Consider the following 19,031-nt stretch of genomic DNA (forward strand, 5'->3'; position numbering starts at 1 on the left):
CTTGATGCCCTGAATCTCAGAAGATGTGAAATTTATACTAAAGGGTAGAAAGTGTAGGCGATCAGAAGTTGACAAGAATGAGAGGCATGGTAAAAGTTACTTCTCTTGGGGTTCTGAAAAAATTCTGGTGTAAGATTGCTTTGGCATGATGTAAAAACTCTTAACAAGATTTCTCAACTAGGCTGGTGATTGAAATTACTGCTTAAGATGGGAGGGGAATTTTCTGAATCGTGGAAATAGGCTTTGTTGCAAACTGCTTGGCTCTGCTTGCCTTTCTAAGTATACCACAAAAGTCAAAAGGGATTCCTAGGAATTTGAACCACTTTCCACAAACAAACAAAAACAAACTTTCTAATTCATTAACTATTAATGCCACAAAGTTACTTTAAAAAAAATTCTTGAGCCACATATTGAAAACAAGGAAAAGCTGAAGACAAAAACTCAGTTCTCCATTCATATTTGGTTTTGTGACATTTTTCGTTTGGATATGATATTAAAGAAGGGTAAGAAGCCCACAATAAGGACTAAAAATTAATGATAATTATGCTACTTTTGCCTGAGTATTCAAATTGACCACATATAGGTATTCCAGGAATTTCATTTTTCTATTAACTAATTTTGGGTGCTTTTACTCCCTTTTGTTTTGAGCAGGTGTAGTCAATTTCTTTTAAGAGGGCAGAAAACAGTTGTGACTTTATCTTGTATTGCACGAACTTCAGTATGGTGATACATAATAGTCAAATGGATTAATTTTTAAGCCTTAGATTTTTTTACTTGCCTAATAAGTGAAAAAATGTATAGTTGTTGAATCTTTACCTTCAATATTATATTGCATAGTAGGATTTGTAGTGTTGCATTTATATTAGATTTTCGGTTTTCCTTATATTTTGATACAGAAAATATCTTGCAAGCACTTTATTTACTTAGTAAAGTTATATACAAAGTATAATGTATAATGCAAAGATGTAATTACAAGGCATCGGAGTAATCTTTTTTAACCAAATAACTCACTTTGTCTTTATCTCCCCATTCCCCATACATAATGAACAATATTGGAATTGGGAAGATTATTCTGAGTGAAAAAACTTGGATGAAATAATTTATATATTACCATGGTGTATATGTGCTGCTGAAGGTAGCACTATTACCGTGCTGCTTTTTGTGGGGAACTGCACAAAATCACAGACCTCTTAGAGTTGCAATTGTTAGATTCTTTTCAGGAACCCCTCTGGTAACAAGACAAATTAGCTTTCGGGAAGAAAAGATATGTGATTAATATTGTAAAGAAATATTAGAATTACAGCCTAGTTGTTAATGTAGCATTTAATGCTGCTGGCATTGACTTATCTTAATGTTTATAACTCAAAATTATGAGAAAGTAGTGGTTTTTCATAATTACAGTAAAATATAATAGGTTTTTTTGTTTTTTGTTTGTTTTTCTCTAGTTATGTTCATATCAGATAATGAAAGTTTTAATCCTTCACTGTGGGAGGAACAGAGGAAACAGCGGGCTCAAGTAGCATTTGATTGTGATGAAGACAAAGATGAAAGGGAGGCACCTCCCAGGGTGAGTCCTGTTCTTCCTTCAGGTTTGAAACAGGTCCACTGATATTTATTTGGTGCTATTTACCTTACTGTGCCATTCTGGGAGATACAGAGAAATACTGGTTTCATCCCTTGCCCTCAAGGCACTTGAAGGGTTTTATTGATCCTATACATATGTCATGTGAAAGAATTTGAGAACAGTTTAAAACTATGTGATTATAAGCCAAATTTCATAATATAAAAATAAGAGAAAAACATTAAAGAAAGTTCCCTTTCTTTAATGACTTATTATTTAGATTCTAGGGATCAAGAACTCTCGTTATGAACATGTTATGAATCTGTGTTGCAGTGACAGAAGTAGTAATAATTCATTTCTAAATTACTCGTGGATGTAATTATTTTTCCCTTATATGAACTATATATAACCCTTATATAAAACTCTGGGATTCAGAAATCCCAGAAAATGACAATTAGACTGACTTTGGAAGTATTTGGTTCCTGGCATATAAGACAGGATATAAATGTAGGAATTTTATATGTGTCTGGGTAAATATCTAGCTGGAAAACAACTGTTTGGAAGCCAAGTGATAGTGTTGGCAATATCCATACCGTAAATCTTAAAATGGAATACATACAAGTCTGCTAAAAAAAAAGCATTCAAAACATTAGTTAAATCGGTGACTGTGAAGTCTTTCACTGTTGATAAAACCATACTTTTCTTGTGTCTAAAATGCTTTCAGTGGCCTATCATTTGTGTTTAAAGTTACCCCCAGGAGCCAGATAACCAGTGTAATTAAGATGGATTATAGATTAAATTTTCAGGTTGATGTTAGCAATACTTATCCGTATTTCAAATTTTACTTATTTTATTTCTCTAGGAGGGAAATTTAAAGAGATATCCAACACCATACCCAGATGAGCTTAAGAATATGGTCAAAACTGTTCAAACCATTGTACATAGATTAAAAGATGAAGAGACTTGTGAAGATTCTGGAAAAGATCTGAAACCACATGAAGATCAGCAAGTTGTAAATAATGATGTAGGTGTGAAGGTTAGAAAACTCAGATTTAAAAGAATTGACCAAAACTTATTTCAAGCTTTTTAAAACTTTAAAATAATAATTGATATAACGGTCCTTTTTGTATGCATGATAATGTCTTTCCAAATTTAGGGTGTTGTTCTCAGCCACCTGAAGTAAAAGCTGGAATAATCAGCAAACTCTAATTGCTATTATTACACTTCAGTATGGTTACAGACTTTCCATGTTGGCAGGATAGCATCAGCATAGGTTTTAAAAAATCTTGCCTGAACCAAGAATAAGATAAGGAATGTCAGAAAATTCATTGTTACGGAAATACTTTTTTTCTCATGATAACATTGATCCACTCTACCCAATTCTAATTTTAAATGTAATTGCTATGACAGACTACTTCCTTGGGAAATTTCAGAAATAGACTATTTCCTTGGGATATTTCAGACCCTTAAAGTGTGTGTTCCTTTAATGGACTTTTTTTTCTCCCTACTGTATTACAGAAACAGAAGTTTTCTCATGTCACTAGAGTTACTATACATTCCCCAATCAGCAGAAAACAGTTTGAGCATGCTGAGCTAAGTGACTCACTCATGAATGCCAGCTTTGCAGCTTAAGAGGTGAAATGTAGCCTCAGCTGAATTATAAAGCTTAATGTGGTTCATGAACCTTTGGGGGCGTCCTCCCCAAATGAGCATATGTGGCCTAAATATATATATAATATATATATTTTATGTGTGGGGGCCTCCTGCTCCCCAAATGAGCATATATGGCCTAATATATATTTCTACACCAATGTGGGGCTTGAGCTCATGATCCTGAGATCAAGAGTTGCACACTCTTCCTACTGAGCCAACCAGGCACCCCTACTTCTAAATTCTAATCTGAACTATAGTACAAAAATAGATACAGAGCTTTAAGGAATATGAATTCTTTCTTTTCTTTTACATAGACTTCAGAAAGTACCACTCCAATAAGAATCAAAGCTGATGAAAGAGAAAAGTATATGATAGGAAACTCTTCACAGAAGACCAGTGAATCTGAAGCTGAGATGAGTCCTGGGAGTCTACCAGTGACTACAAATATGAAAGCCTCTGAGAACTTGAAACATATTGTTAATCACGACGATGTTTTTGAGGTACTGCTTTGTGATTATTCTCTGGAACAGTTCTAACAACTTTTAAGAATTTAGTATTTCACTGTTGCTAACTAAAGATAAAAAACTGATATCAAAAGCAGAAAGTATGCTAACTCATTTGAGAAATTTCAGGGTATTTGCTGTAGTATCACTCATTTATCACTTTGAACTTATACCTGTATTGCACTCAAATATTTACTGTGTAAATTAGATTGTGGTGGTTCTATTCTGATTCTTTAAAATACATCATCTCAATTGTTTAACAATGGAAAGGTTGCCGTAGGTATATTTAAATTATTTCACTTATTTAAGCATTTATCATTGATTGTGAAGTGTTTTTTTTTTCTTGAATGTCTGACACTTTTTTTTTTTTAAAATTTCACTATAGTTAGCATACAGTGTTATGTTAGTTTCAGGTGTACAACATAGGGATTCAGCAATTCTATACATTACTCAGTACTCATCAAGAGCACTCTTAATCCCATCACCTATTTTACCATCCTCCCACTCTCCTCCCACCGTCCTCCCCTCTGGTAACCATCACTTTGTTTTCTATAGTTGAAAGTCTGATTCTTAGTTTGTCTCTTTCTTTCTTTGTTCATTTGTTTTGTTTCTTGAATTCCACATATGAGTGAAATCATATGGTATTTGTCTTTTTCTGACTGACTCTTCGCTTAGCATTATACTCTCTAGAGCCATCCATGTTGTTGCAAATGGCAAGAAACCTCGTGGCTTGTGAATGTACTTTAAGTGGATCACATCATTCAATACACTTGGTATATACATTGGACCTAATATAACATAGTCTGTGAAAAGGTTATTAGGTTTGTCTCAGTGAACTTAATACTTTATTTTGTATGATTTCTTTGTGTAAGGCACTGTGTTTGGAGCTATGGTGGCAGAATAGATATATGGGTATATAGATATAATCAAGGTTAGACAGTGCTGAGTATATAAGGAAAGTACTAAGTGATAAAAATATTAAGTGCTACATAAATTTAGAAAAGAGATACTTTCTGACTAGAACAACCAAGGATGCTTTAGGGTTGAAGGAGCTATTTAACTTGTACATAGGAATATTTCATCTAGCAGAAATATGAAAAATAGGGGAACTAAATAAAATATGGAAGGAATAATGATAGCAAAAGAGCGGTGCTTGAGAAATGTAGAAAAGAGCATGTTCCATCTCCCTGAGTGTATCAGGGGTGGTAGAATGAAACCGAATTAATAGAGTAGTTTGGCTCCTGATGGTGACGCTTCCAGAAAGCAATGCTAAAAAGTTTGGATTTAGTGTTCTGTAGTCTTTAAGGAGCCACTGAAGGCCTTTTAGCAGAGCAGTACTTGTATCGGGGTTATCTGGCAACAGCTACTGAATTTTCCCGAATTTGAGGGCTTTTTGAATAATAATACTAGAAAATGTGGACTGGAACTTTGTTTTAAGAATATAAGAGATTTCGTATGTAAATATCCCTGACTATAAGGAGTGGAGAAGAGGGAATAGTCACATAACTGTGCTTGAATAGGATGGTGATGCCATTAACTGCACTTGGGTGTTAAGAGAACAAGCAGCCTCTGAAGGACTAGTTTGTTGTTGAATATGTGGAATTTGAACACTTAACAGGGCCATCCGTTAGACATAAGACATATTCAGTAGGTCATTGGAAATGTGTATCTTTAGCTCAGAAGAGAAATGAAAGCTAGATTATAAATTGAAGCATTACCTACATTAAACTTGAAGAAAATGCAATCCAAAGGGAAACAGTGAGGAAGGACGAAAGAAGAGCTAACTGCAGGAACATTAGTTGACTTGAGCACAGGAGACAGAAAGGTGGGAGGAAACGTAGGAGCCCGTAGGAGCCCGATGCCAGGTGTAGTATAGAAGGAAGTCTGCTCAGCACTTGGAAGTACTGCATGTATCACAATTAGGACAGAACGTTTGCCCTTCCTTTTCCTGTTCTCTCAGTCTTTGCGCATTCATTCTGTCATTAGGTCTTGTTCATTCCAAAATTTCTGTCCGATTCTTTTTTTCTTTATCGGCCATCACTGCCATTGCCTAAGGATAAATGTTTTTTTTTTTCTTTAGGACTGTTAGGATAGCCAGATCCCCTTTCTGCTGGTCTCTTTCTCTTCCCGTACATTCTTAATATCAGAGTTACCATTTTGAGAGAGAATCTGACGTGAGTTCCTGGCTTGGCAACTTCCAGTAGTGACCAACACGTACTCGAGTCCATACTCAGAGCATAACGTTTCCCTCTTCAATCCAGTCTAACTTTTCTGTCTCCTGCCAGTTCTCTGAGCTCCAGCTCCATGGAGTTGACATGCTCTGCATACTTTCTCTTATTTCCATACTTTCATCTGTGCAGAATGTCATTCCTCTCTTACCGCACCCCTCACTTCTCTTCCTTCCCTCCTTACTTTCTCTTCCTATTCTAATTAGAAGTGTCTTTCCATTGTAGTACAGTCCTGAATAGTGGCCCGTATCTGGCCCACTGCCTGTCATTATATGACTTGCAAGCTAAGAACAGCTTTTACATTATTAAATACTGAATACAAATCAAAGGAAGAAGACTGTTTCATGACATGCGAACAATTAGATGAAATTCAGTTTTCCTGGCACACAGCCACAGGCGTTTTTTCACATGTTGTCTGTGGCTACTTGTGTGCCACAATGGCCGAGTTGGGTAGCTGAAACAGACTGAAGGCCCTTCTTACTGAAATAGTTTTCTGACCCTGGTCCATATCTGTATTATGTCACTTAGGAGTTACTGGAAGTCAGTACTTCTAACAGAACAATGTTTAAGACTTTTTATTTATTTTCATCATATTATTTACTTATTTTCATCATTAGGAATAATAATTTAACCTGCAAAAGCTCTGTTTTTTATATACAATATTTGCAGTGTTAAAATAGTTCTATAAATAGTTGTTTGCTACCAGGTCCTTTTGTTCACTACCCCCTTTCACTTAATAGCACTCAGTGGCAGATAATCTGGGACTTTTGTCAAATATTAGAGAAAAATTCATGAAGAATAATAAAAAATTCTGTCTTCAAATTGGTCAAAAATTGCCATTAACTCATTTTAATGGAAGAACACCTCAGTCCTGACTCCTTGCAACTTGATAACCTTGGAGGGAATAAATATGAGAATTAGGAAGAGATTTTTGGTTGGAACACCTCTAAACTAAGTTTTTCAAAGACAGAGATTGTGTTTTATTCATTTTTGTTTCTCTAGCACTTGGCATAGTACCAGGCACATATTAATCATTAATACACTTGAATTAAGGCCCACCATGGAATATTATCCCATAGCCACTTTGACATATTGTTAATAATTGCCATAGTTTTATTGCCGTATCTTGAAAAACTTAAATCATATGCTAGTTTTAGTTACTATTACCATAAAAAGGTTTTACATCCATGTTCTAAATATTCTTTCTCTTTGAAGTTCTTATGACTTAATATCTATTCATTTAAAGAAACCAAAATTTATTTAAATACTTTCTTTTTTCTTTAAATTAGGAATCTGAAGAACTTTCTTCTGATGAAGAGATGAAAATGGCAGAGATGCGACCACCATTAATTGAAAGCTCTATTAACCAGCCAAAAGTGGTAGCTCTTAGTAATAACAAAAAAGGTTAGATGTTGAAAGCATTAGGAATAGAAATGGGCTGAATTTATCAAATGCATAAATTTTTTTGAAATAAATTTCATTAAATGTGATTATGTTATTTAAAACACTCTTTCGAAACAATTTTTAAAATATGCCTTTCTAAAAGGTCTATTCCTTAACCCTCTTGTTTTTAAAGAAGAATCTTATTATGTATTTTCTCTTCCCTCATGCAAGGTTATGTGTAAGGGCGTGGGCTTCATAGGCAGACAAGCCTGCATTGTGATTCTGTTTCTGCTGCTTATTTGCTGGGTAATCCTTAAGCTACTTAATTTTATGCATATGAACTTAACCTAACTTGACATACATTGAGGCTAATGAAGGAATTTGTGAGTATCAAATGTGCTAGATTATTCAGTGTACTCAGATCTAGCTTGTTATTTTGTCTGTCCTGGAACTCTTTTTAAACCATCCTCACACCCCAGCCATTTTTTTTCATGTAATAGAATCTCAGACTCTTCTTAGAAATGAAAGGGAACTTGAAGGATATCTATCCCTTCTTTTCATCCTTCCCTCACTCCTCCCCCCGAGTGCTTGAACGTGTCTATATTATCTCTACCAAATATCCATCCAGTCTTTGCCTTTATGGCATTAATGAAACTTATGTCAAGGTGGCTCTTAGATAGTTTGGATTTCATAATAATAGTGGTAGTGATATTTGTGTACTTACTAGTTGCTGCTTATCATGCTAAATATTTTACATGTTACTATTTGTCACAAGGAGGTGGAAGAAGAGGAGGAATAATATCTAGGAAAGAACTTACCTACCATCTTTCTTAACAGTATTTTAAAAATTAAGACTCCAGCACCCAAATACCTTAAAGTTGAATATAGAAAGCCCCATGTACTATTATTGTCAACAATCCAGACTACTTGAACTGTGCTCCTAAGATATTTGGAACAGAAAAAATATCTTTAATGCATATAATCTCCTGTGACTGTGTCTATATATATACTGTTTCTATGATTTGGGTAGAATTGCATTAAATACAGTCTTCAGGGTTGTAAAGATATTAAGTTATTATCTTTTTTCATTTTGTTTTTAAGTAAGCTCTTTGCCCAGCTTGGGGCTTGAACTCATGATCCTGAGATCAAGAGTTACTTGCCCCACCGACTGAGCTAGCCAGGTGCCCCAAGTTGTTATTGTTTTATCATTACTTTTTAAAAAAATAATACTTTTTAATAGTACCACCTATAATGGAATATGAATATTGTCTATTTCTGTTTATATAAAAAACAAAAGCCGTCTCCTATATTGATCTTTTTTTTTTTTTTTTAAGATTTTATTTATTTATTTGACAGAGACACAGTGAGAGAGGAAACACAAGCAGGGGGAGTGGGAGAGGGAGAAGCAGGCTTCCCGCGGAGCAGGGAGCCTGATGCGGAGCTGGATCCCAGGACCGTGGGTTCAAGACCTGAGCCTAAGGCAGACGCGTAACGACTGAGCCAGCCAGGCACCCCTATTGATCATTTTTCATATGCAATTCTTTGAAATGGTTTAAAAATAGCAACAGAGAGCTCACCTTCTGAAACTTCTTGATTTGTTTTTTTTTTAATTGACAGTATTGCTCATTTTTATTTTCAGAATAGATGAAAACAACTCCATACTTGTATGAAATAATTTCTTCCCCAGATAAATGTACAAATCTAGGCTGTGAACTGTACTGTTTATTCTTTATTATTATGACTTTTTAAAGTCATGAATGAGGGGGCACCTGGCTGGCCCAATTGTTAGAGCATGCACCTCTTGATCTTTTTGTTGTGAGTTCAAGCCCTACGTTGGGTGTAGAGCCTACTGAAAAAAATATTGTGAATGAGTGGAAGAGCCATATTCACTAAAACTAATTGATGGCCTTAGAAAAACACTGTATAATATAATCTTGTCAGTAGTTAAAACGAAATCAAATTCTGGATAATCTTAACATAGATCATATTTGTCAAAAAAACTTAAAGGTATCACAAGTTTTAAATTATTTAATCTTTGTGTGTATTAGGACTACATTTTCAGAAGTGCCTTTGTTTATCTTCTAATCCACAGAATTCTTTATATATTGAACCTGGACAACATAAATGTCATTTGTCATCACTGCAAAGTATTAAACGCAAATCTTTAGTGACTTTATCAACAGCTTAAGTTTTTTTTGTTTCAGATGATACAAAGGATGCAGATTCTTTATCAGATGAAGTTACACACAATAGCAATCAGAATAACAGCAACTGTTCTTCTCCATCTCGGATGTCTGATTCAGTTTCTCTTAATACAGATAGTAGTCAAGATACCTCACTCTGCTCTCCAATGAAACAAACTCATATTGGTATTAATTCCAAAATCAGGTTTGTGAACATCTTAACAGAATAATTTATTTGTACAATAGAGATAATAGGGCAAATAAATATGTATGACTAGAACAAAGCAGATTTCACAAATTAATATAGAAGTAGTTCAGGTAGTATGTGATTTCTTCCCCATTTTATTACTACTTATTTAGGTTTGCTACATTTGCATTTTTATTAGTTTTTTTAAGTGGGGAAGAAAAGGAGCATCTGGGTGGCTCAATCGGAAGAGCATGTGACTCTTGATTTCAAGGTCGTGGATTTGAGCCTCACATGGGGTTAGAGATCACTAAAAAAAAAATTACTAAAAAACTAGAAAACTAAAAAAAATTAGGAAGGAAAGGATTTAAAATATTCTAATTCTCTTCATTAAAAAGTTGGACATTGTAACAGTATTTTTAGATATTACAACATAAACAGCTTGTTTGGAGTAATTCAAGTTGAAATGGGTGTTTTTTAGATACTCATGATTGGAGGGTGCCATTAAAGGGCATTCAGTACTTTTAACTACTTCTGTATCTTTGAATTAGACTTAAATTTGTAGGTCAGACTCTAAACAAGACTTAATTCCTACAGGCTAAAATTAGCTGAAGTTTAAAAGAACTTAAAACAACTGTTATTTGGGCTTTCAAAATACTTGGCTATCAAAATAAGATGTGTTGTTTTACCTTCATGTTATTGTATCAGCTAGGTGCTTATTAGATTTGGGTTACTACTGAACCCAAAGCTTACTGTACAGATATTGTTGACTACTTTTTAGAGTAAAATGGTTCTTAAATTCCAGGCACAGTTAAGTCAAATTTTGTTTGTATTGATTTATATTGTTGTAAAAGGAAGATGAATTTTACGTCGCAAAATGAGTTTAGCTATTATGTACTTGTAATTATGATTAATTATTTATATCTGTTCTTTGAAATTGAGGCTAAGACCTAGTGTGGTAATATAATAATTTTTATAACCCCTTAGATGTTAAGATAATGATTAATTTCTTGAATAATAAAATGTTACTGATATTTTGTTGAGGAGTTTAGTATTTTATAAATGTTTTTTGTGTAATGAAATAAAGGCTATCAAAGGGATATTCCATACCTTTGTTGTATTTCTTTTTTTTTTTAAAGATTTTATTTATTTATTTGACAAAGAGAACACAAGTAGGCAGAGCAGTAGGCAGAGGGAGAGGGAGAAGCAGACTCCCCGCTGAGCAGGGAGCCCGATGTGGGGCTCGATCCCAGGACCCTGGGATCATGACCTGAGCTGAAGGCAGCCGCTTAACTGACTGAGCCACCCAGGTGCCCCCCCTTTGTTGTATTTCTAATAATGAATGTAGTCTGTTACCTAATGGGAAGATCAATACTAAGGAATATTTGTTAAACATACTTGAATATTTTACAAGAGGGCACAAATATGTTTTCCTATTTGTGTGAAATATAAGTAGGTTTATTTCTTTCCACCAAGCAGAAGTAAAATGTTTTCTGTAATTTTGAAATAGCACATTTATAAATATTTGCCAAATACAATGGAATAACTTAGAAGAGTGATTAAATTTAGTTTTGCTTTTGATCTTCAGATTTTTTTCAGTGCTGCAGTTTATTTTATTTTTTAAATCACCATATGATAAAATTGACTTTTTGTTGAGTTCTTGTTTTTTTTTTTAGTATACCTACTTTCTTTACATTTTTTGTAGACCTTTGAGTAATTGTTTAATTCTTAGCTTTTTACAATTTCTTTACTTATATATTTGAATCTAATAATAACTACTTAGTTAATATGACTGACTTTAAATAATGTAAGGTTTCAGAATTATTTGTAAAAATGTTCTGTGCTCTTTGCTCAACTATTTAAGTTATTGGCTTTCCATGTGTCTCTCCATCTTTCAATCATTTCATCTTTTAGCACATTCATGAAAAGGTGCTTAAAAAAGTCCATTTTTCTTCACTATTTACCTCTGTTAAACTATATTCTGACAAAGTGATTGGTGATATTGATGAAAATTAACCTTGATTATCTATGAATTTTAATTAATGTTTTACTTGTCTTCATTTAATATAAATATATTATTTATTACAGTAATATTTTAATATTACTCCTTGCTAATAAATGACTTTCATCTTTGACTCCCATCAGCTCTTTTAACTTTGTGTACCTACACATTAACCAGTTAGTTATTAATGTTTCTTATTACTAAGAAACTGAACTTTATGATGTTTATGATAAAATTATCTTTGTTTTAGGCAAGAAGATGAAAATTTTAACAGTCTTTTACAAAATGGAGATATTTTAAATCATTCAATGGAAGAAAAATTCCAGGTTCATGATGAAAAAGATTTTAACTTACCTGAATATGATTTGAATATTGAAGAGCAATTGGTTCTTATTGAGAAAGGTGTTGACTCAACAGCCACATCTGATGAATCTCACAAATTAGACCATATCAATATGAATCTTAATAAACTTGTAACTAATGATACATTTCAACCAGAGATAGTGGAAAGATCAAAGACACAGGATATAGTGCTTGGAATGGACTTTTTAAGCATTAATGCTAAAGGAGAAGCTGAGCCCTTGGAAAATGGAAATAAGTATCCTAATCTAGAATGTGTAGATAAGGTAAATGGACATTCTGAGGAAACTCCACAGTCTCCTGGGAGGACTGAACCGCATGACACTGATTCTTCTGTTGATATGGGTATTTCCAAAAGCACAGAAGATCTCTCTCCTCAGAGAAGTGGGCCAATTGGATCTGTTGTGAAATCTCATAGTATAACTAATATGGAGACTGGAGGGTTAAAAATCTATGACATTCTTAGTGATAATGGACCACAGCAGCCAAATGCAACAATTACAGTAACATCTACTGTTGATGGAAAAAATATTGTCAGGAGCAAGTCTGCTACACTTTTGTATGATCAACCATTGCAAGTATTTACTGGTTCTTCTTCATCTTCTGATTTAATATCAGGTACAAAGGCAGTTTTCAAGTTTGATTCAAATCATAATCCTGAAGAGCCAAATATAATAAGAGGCCCTACAGTAAGTGGCCCCCAATCTACGCCTCAGATATATGGTCCTCCACAATATAACATCCAGTACAGTAGCAGTGCTGCCGTCAAGGACACTCTGTGGCATGCCAAACAGAATCCCCAAATAGATCATGTCGGTTTTCCTCCTCAGCGGCTTCCTAGATCCGAGAGCACAGAAAGTCACAGTTATGCGAAACATTCTGCCAATATGAATTTCTCTAACCATAACAATGTTCGAGCTAATACTGGATACCATTTACATCAGAGACCTGGCCCAGGAAGACATGGGGAAATGTGGGCCATCTCACCAAATGACCGACTCATTCCTGGAGCAACTCGAACTACGATTCAGCGACAAAGTAGTGTGTCCTCTACAGCTTCGGTAAATCTTGGTGAATCAGGTCCCACGAGGCGGGCCCAGATTCCTGAAGGAGATTATTTATCCTACAGAGAGTTACATTCAGCGGGAAGAACTCCATTGATGTCAGGGTCACAGAGACCTCTTTCTGCACGAACATACAGCATCGATGGTCCAAATGCATCAAGGCCTCAGAGTGCCCGACCCTCCATTAGTGAAATACCAGAGAGAACTATGTCTGTTAGTGATTTTAATTATTCACGGACTAGTCCTTCAAAGAGACCAAATGCAAGGGTTGGTTCTGAGCATTCTTTATTAGATCCTCCAGGAAAAAGTAAAGTTCCTCATGATTGGCGAGAACAAGTACTACGGCACATTGAGGCCAAAAAGTTAGAAAAGGTAATTAAATATGAATTTTTCATTTTCCTGTCTGTGAATTTATTTTTCTTAAAAATATTTGGTATTCTTTGTTTCTTAAACAAGGTGAAACAAGATACTCTGAATTACTGAATATATACTTAAATTTGAGGAGTTTTTTCTTGGTACTTAACAGAGTTCAAGTTTAGACTTAGCCAGACTCAAAACAACTGAGATTGTAGGATATGCTTCTTTTCTGTCTCTTACTCCCCAGTGTTTTCTAATGAGGTGAAGTTCGTTTCATATGTTTATGTGTATATCTTTTTTTAGATTGTGCTGTACATACTGTAAATAATACATGCATAAACATGTGTACCTCTGTTTAGCATTTTCTGACCTCCTGCTCTCATCTAATAATTAATTGGTTATGTAAGTATGTGTACAAAAATAGCAGTTTTACTATATAATTAGCAGAATAACAAGAAATATATCATAAATGTATATTTTATCTAAGATTTTTTTCCCAGTTATAAGACTGGGAAATGTTATAAGACTAACACTGTCACTGACACAGATGGCTTCTGGCATGGCATTTACTCTTGACCTTTCTGAACTGCATTTCTGACCTACCTGAACTCAGGTGTTTGTGGCTCTAATGAAGTTTGGAAATCATTGGTAAAACAACTTAAGATCATGTTCAGTTTATAACTTAATGTGTAAAGGTCAGTTTTTTGAAAGGAGTTAAAATTTTTAAAAATTATCATGTACAACTGATAAATTAGTGTCTCGGTTCTGTGGCTCAAGTGTGTAAAGCACGTTCTTTTAAGATTTAGCTTCCTGTCTCTCAGTGGGTTTTACCCAAGAATTTTCTTATCTTTGATCATTAAATATGTATTTTTAAAAACAGCTAAATGTATACAATCTCAATTAGTCATTTAAAATATTTCCTTAGGTCCGATTTTTCAAAAATGAATGCCTAAAATATGATTGGTACCATATATCAATTCACATTGAACCTCTGCCTACAATTGTTAGCTCTTTTGAATACTATCACCTTTAAATAGCTGAGCATCTAATGGCCTTAGGCAACCTCATTCTCATCCAGATAGTCCATCCATGGACTATCATCCATAGTCTCAGCTGTAGCTATACGTATTGTTGAGGCTCTTTGAGCTTGTGTGCTTTTTCTAAGGAACTTGGAAATTTCTTAAGCAGAGGAGTACCATAGCTGTTTTATACATAAACTCCTGGAGATACTATGGAACTAGAACGAGAAAGGGCTATAGTTTTTTGGTTTTTTTGTTTTTGAGGAGGAAGAGGCTGTATTTAAGTTGATTGAGTTACGAGAGTCTCTAGTGGTCCAGAAAATAAATGAGAAATGTACTGATGGAAGTGAGACAAAGGCAAGAATTCAAGAGACAGTTTTGAAACAGACTCTAGGATAGTTTACTTGTGATTAGAATATTCCTGTAATAAGTCTTTGAGGAAAAGGAATTAAGCTAGAGTGGTGCCTTGAGTAACTGGTTGTTGGAAATGCCAACATAGAGAATGAAGAGCAGATTTGGATGAAGAGATGAGTTTGGTTATCATATTCTGTGTAGTTGACATCTCTCAGGTGGCTGTTCTCCCATTACTTTCCTGTCTGATGGAGATGTACCTAGACTTGAGTAAATAGGAAGCAAGTAGCAGCTACCCCATTGTTCATTGTACCTCTCTGCTTTATATATTTAGAAATCGGCCATTCAGTTACTTCAAGAGTGCATGACAGTAGTTTCCCAGTTGTGCCCACTGGTAATTGAGAGGTGAGGAATAGGCCAGTGAAACTAAGAAAAGCCTTGTGAGGACACAGAGCAACATGATTTAGAATACCAAACTTGAAAGCATTGGTTAAAAATGGTGGAGGGTGATGGAAAATCTGTTTGCTTCTCTGCAGTTCATTCTTTTCCTCCCCCAAACATAATTCTTAAGGCCTGCTAGACATTTGAAAATATTTCACAATGCCTTACCCACTTCTAGAGGTAAGTCCCCAAATCAAAAGTTGCTACTTTGCCCAGTGTAGTTGCTTAGCATTAATACAAAAATAGTAAGTTTTTGCAGCTTATTTGGTTTTTAAACCTTCTATTAATAACCCCTCCTTCCCTTCCCTGCAACAAACTGTACCTGGAACCCAAACATATAAATAGACCTCACCTCCTGCTTCTCAAGCCTTATTTAATTAAACTAACAATTCTGGTAAGAAGCAGTCAACTAGAATATCATTAACATAACATGATAATATCCACATTCAGTTCCTACAATACAACTCTTAGCATGTAATGAACAGCAGTGCCCAGGACATATTTCTTAATTGAGCTCTGCACAAATGTGTTGTGTTGTGACAGCGTGCAGTTTTATATAGATGTCTTTGCACAGGCCTGAATTAAAAACCGCGCCTGCTCTGAGCTTTAGCCTTCTTAGTCAGTGACATATTTACAAAAACTTTATATATGTTCAAAGATGACAGAAAAAGCTTTGTTCCAGGATCTACATATAATTAAAAAGGATCATTTGGACCACTCAAGTTAAGAACATGTTAAAACTATGTGTAACACATCAGTGTGTGTTGTTTATGTTTCTGTCTATGTGTGATTGTGTGTATAGTTCCTTTATTTTTACATTATAATCAAATGTTTATGGAACCTCTGAATTGTCTCTGCCAAATCCTAATTGTTTGTGAAATGGTCTGGGAAAGTATAGGCCTGGCCTGTTAAGTTTAGCTTTTTCTTTAGTCATTACTTTGGAATCCACAAAAAAACTAAAAGTATTCATTGTAATTTTATAGATCCCTTTCATTCTGGAATGGCACATTAAGATTTCTTGGTATTAGAGATCAACTTCATAATTTGGAGAAGGCATATATATTCCTTAGGAATAATACAGAAATGCTTGTTATGACATTTCTATATTTCTTGATAACAAGCCATGCTCAAAATGTGGTTGCTCTCAGTTTGACCATAAGACCCTCAATATTCAGGGACATGACAAGAAGCATCCACATAAAAGAAAAGCATGTAAACAGCTCTGGGAATTAATAAGCAGGAACAACAAAAATCAGGCATTGTGTTTATTGAGGTACATTTTTCAGGCAGTTCTGGGATTAGTGATAAGAGATTCATCAGTGTAAGCATTCCATCAGTGGTTCTTCAAGTTTAAGCAGCAAATGCCACTACTAACTCCTAAAATATAATCTTAAGTATCTATCTATTTGAATGGGAGAATTTTTTTTACAAGTACATTGTCTAACTTTTTTCCCCTGGTAACTGTAGAGCAGTGGGAGCCTTTTAAGTGTTATATCCTAAAATTTTGTGTATATGTTAACTTTTTTTAATGTAAGACATGTTTCTAAATGGAGAAGGTAATTTCTTTTTAGAAATTACAGTGGCCAAGAGCCAGGTGTGTTTTGCAGATTTATTTTGTGGTATGTATGTATGTATGTATGTTTAAACTCTCCATTTATTTAATAATAATATAGAATTGATTTCTGTAAAATGAAGCAGACTCTAGAAATCCGTTTTGACTTAGAAATAACTGGTTGTCGGTAAAATTTATCTTTATAGAGAAAATAGCTGTGTTCCATATATAACTACATATGTACACATACATCTAGGGATGGCATCAGTTCCCCTTTTCTGACGAACTTCTAGTAAGATGTATTAGGAGTAAGGGAAATGATAGCATTATAAAAGCCACTGTATGTACTTTCTTCTTTAGTGTTTAAACATGTGAATGGTTGGATTTACATGTACTTTATGTGTATATGTGTATGTTGTCATGTAAAGATATGGTAAATAGTGCCAATCTCTTGCAGTGGCACTGAAAATTTGATGCATACTTATAAATATGTCTTTGTACATAACATGTCTTGTGAATTTTGCATGCTACACTAATCTCTGTTAAATCTATCCCCTCTTTATTCAGAGCATGCTGTCAAGGTCCTTTAATTCCAATTTTACTGCTGTAAGCAACTTTCACTATGGCAGCTCTAGGGATCTGCATGGCAGCCAAGGCAGCCTTGCCTTGAGTGTTGCAGACGGAAGAGGTTCTGGTGGGCACATTTTTCGAGTGAGTACCTGCAGTAGACCAGTACTTTCAGTACACAGAAGAAGAAAAAAAAAAACACATTTTAGTGTTTTCACATTTCTAGAAAATAAGTTTTTATGGTGGGTTAGATATCTTGATTACCTTCTAGTTCTTCCATAGCTTAGTTCTAAAACTCCCTGCAAAGTTGATTTAGTATTTATCTCTTAAGTTTCTTTGGTTATAAGCTAAGGATGTAGTATATTCTTATTTATGTAAATAGGGATGAGCGATTGAAATAACTGAGTGGTTTTTTAAAAATTATTATGCTTTGTGGTGTTTTCTCTTAATAAAATTAGCTAGTCTCCATAACTCAAGGTTTTAAGCCTATGCTATACATAGTACCCAGAAGTGTTGTGGGGAAGAATGATTTTTAGTTTACTGATTGAAAATTGGCAAATGAGAAGCACTACCTGGAAGTAAGTTTAATCACAATTCACTGAATATGAGTAAGGCTGGAGAAATTGTAATAAGTACCAATGAAAAGGCAAAACCCAAATCCTTTCTTATACATGTTTTAGCATAAGTCATTAATGATGAAGAAGGAAGGTTTATTCTCTTAATGAAAGTTAAGGGTAGGCGGTAAGAATGGCAGAGAAGGAGAAAGAACAGAACAACTCTGGTATGGCTCTATTTTAAGATTTTTCTCTTCATAACAACTTAAGGTGTTAGCATGGCCTCTAAATAAATATTTATTTCTCCCCCTTCCCTTCCATTCTGAAAAGATACTTCTTCTCTTACAACATTATTTTGTCTCCTCCCCGTAGTTTTATTTCCATATTGACTCTGCTTACTTCTGGATCCTTGCCTTTTCCTAAGGGTCCTCATCACCACCCCCTTTTTAATACACTGCTGGCTTTGCATTGTTGTGTTCTAGGACAAGAGTGGTCTCCTGGATTCACTTTGCTGTGGCGGGACCTCACCTTTCTTGCTCTGCCCTCTGTTTCTATGTTAGAGTCATAGCAATTGTTTTGTAATTTATCACTGAAATGGGAAGAGAAGAGTGATAGCTATTAAGCCCTGCATTTCTGGTACTCATTCCAACTGAAACCACAGAGTGGTTTAATTAACTTAGGAATAATCTTTATTGTCATCTGGAACGATTGTCTTTCCAAATTCTTAAACAGTAATATTTTTTGCTTATTATTCTTAAACTCAGAGCCTTTGAGTTTGTTGCATTTTGCTTTTTCATTCATAACATACTTGTTCTTGTTTTTTTAAAGACTAAATAGTTACACATTCAGACTTGAATTTAAACTTCAAACTATGACCTAAGTTGATTACTATGCGTTCCAAAAGCACATCTCAAAAATGGGGAAGGAAGGCAAAATACTCATTGCATAAATTCATAAAATCAGATCAAACCAAATCTAAAAATGCTAATCAGTGCTTCGAACCAGCAACTAACTGCACATGATAGCTCTGTTGAAAATAAAGTTTCTAAGGTTAAATCACAAGCCCTTA

At 34.5% G+C, this 19,031-nt stretch overlaps 1 protein-coding gene across 4 annotated transcripts in view; it reads left to right on the plus strand.

The window, feature by feature from the left end:
- Positions 1–19,031, plus strand: part of ERBIN (erbb2 interacting protein) — a 126,862-nt gene that overhangs the window by 98,876 nt on the left and 8,955 nt on the right. For 2 of the 4 annotated variants that reach the window (XM_021701975.2, XM_021701977.2), the window contains exons 16-22: positions 1,446–1,567; positions 2,424–2,597; positions 3,529–3,714; positions 7,235–7,349; positions 9,533–9,716; positions 11,948–13,493; positions 17,409–17,552. In XM_021701975.2, the coding sequence (XP_021557650.1) occupies positions 1,446–1,567; positions 2,424–2,597; positions 3,529–3,714; positions 7,235–7,349; positions 9,533–9,716; positions 11,948–13,493; positions 17,409–17,552 (2,471 nt within the window). The remainder of the gene's footprint in view (positions 1–1,445; positions 1,568–2,423; positions 2,598–3,528; positions 3,715–7,234; positions 7,350–9,532; positions 9,717–11,947; positions 13,494–17,408; positions 17,553–19,031) is intronic. The other 2 variants (XM_021701976.2, XM_021701978.2) reach the window with 2 other exon arrangements.

Source organism: Neomonachus schauinslandi, chromosome 7 (assembly GCF_002201575.2).
Source record: "Neomonachus schauinslandi chromosome 7, ASM220157v2, whole genome shotgun sequence".
Lineage (NCBI taxonomy): Eukaryota > Metazoa > Chordata > Mammalia > Carnivora > Phocidae > Neomonachus > Neomonachus schauinslandi.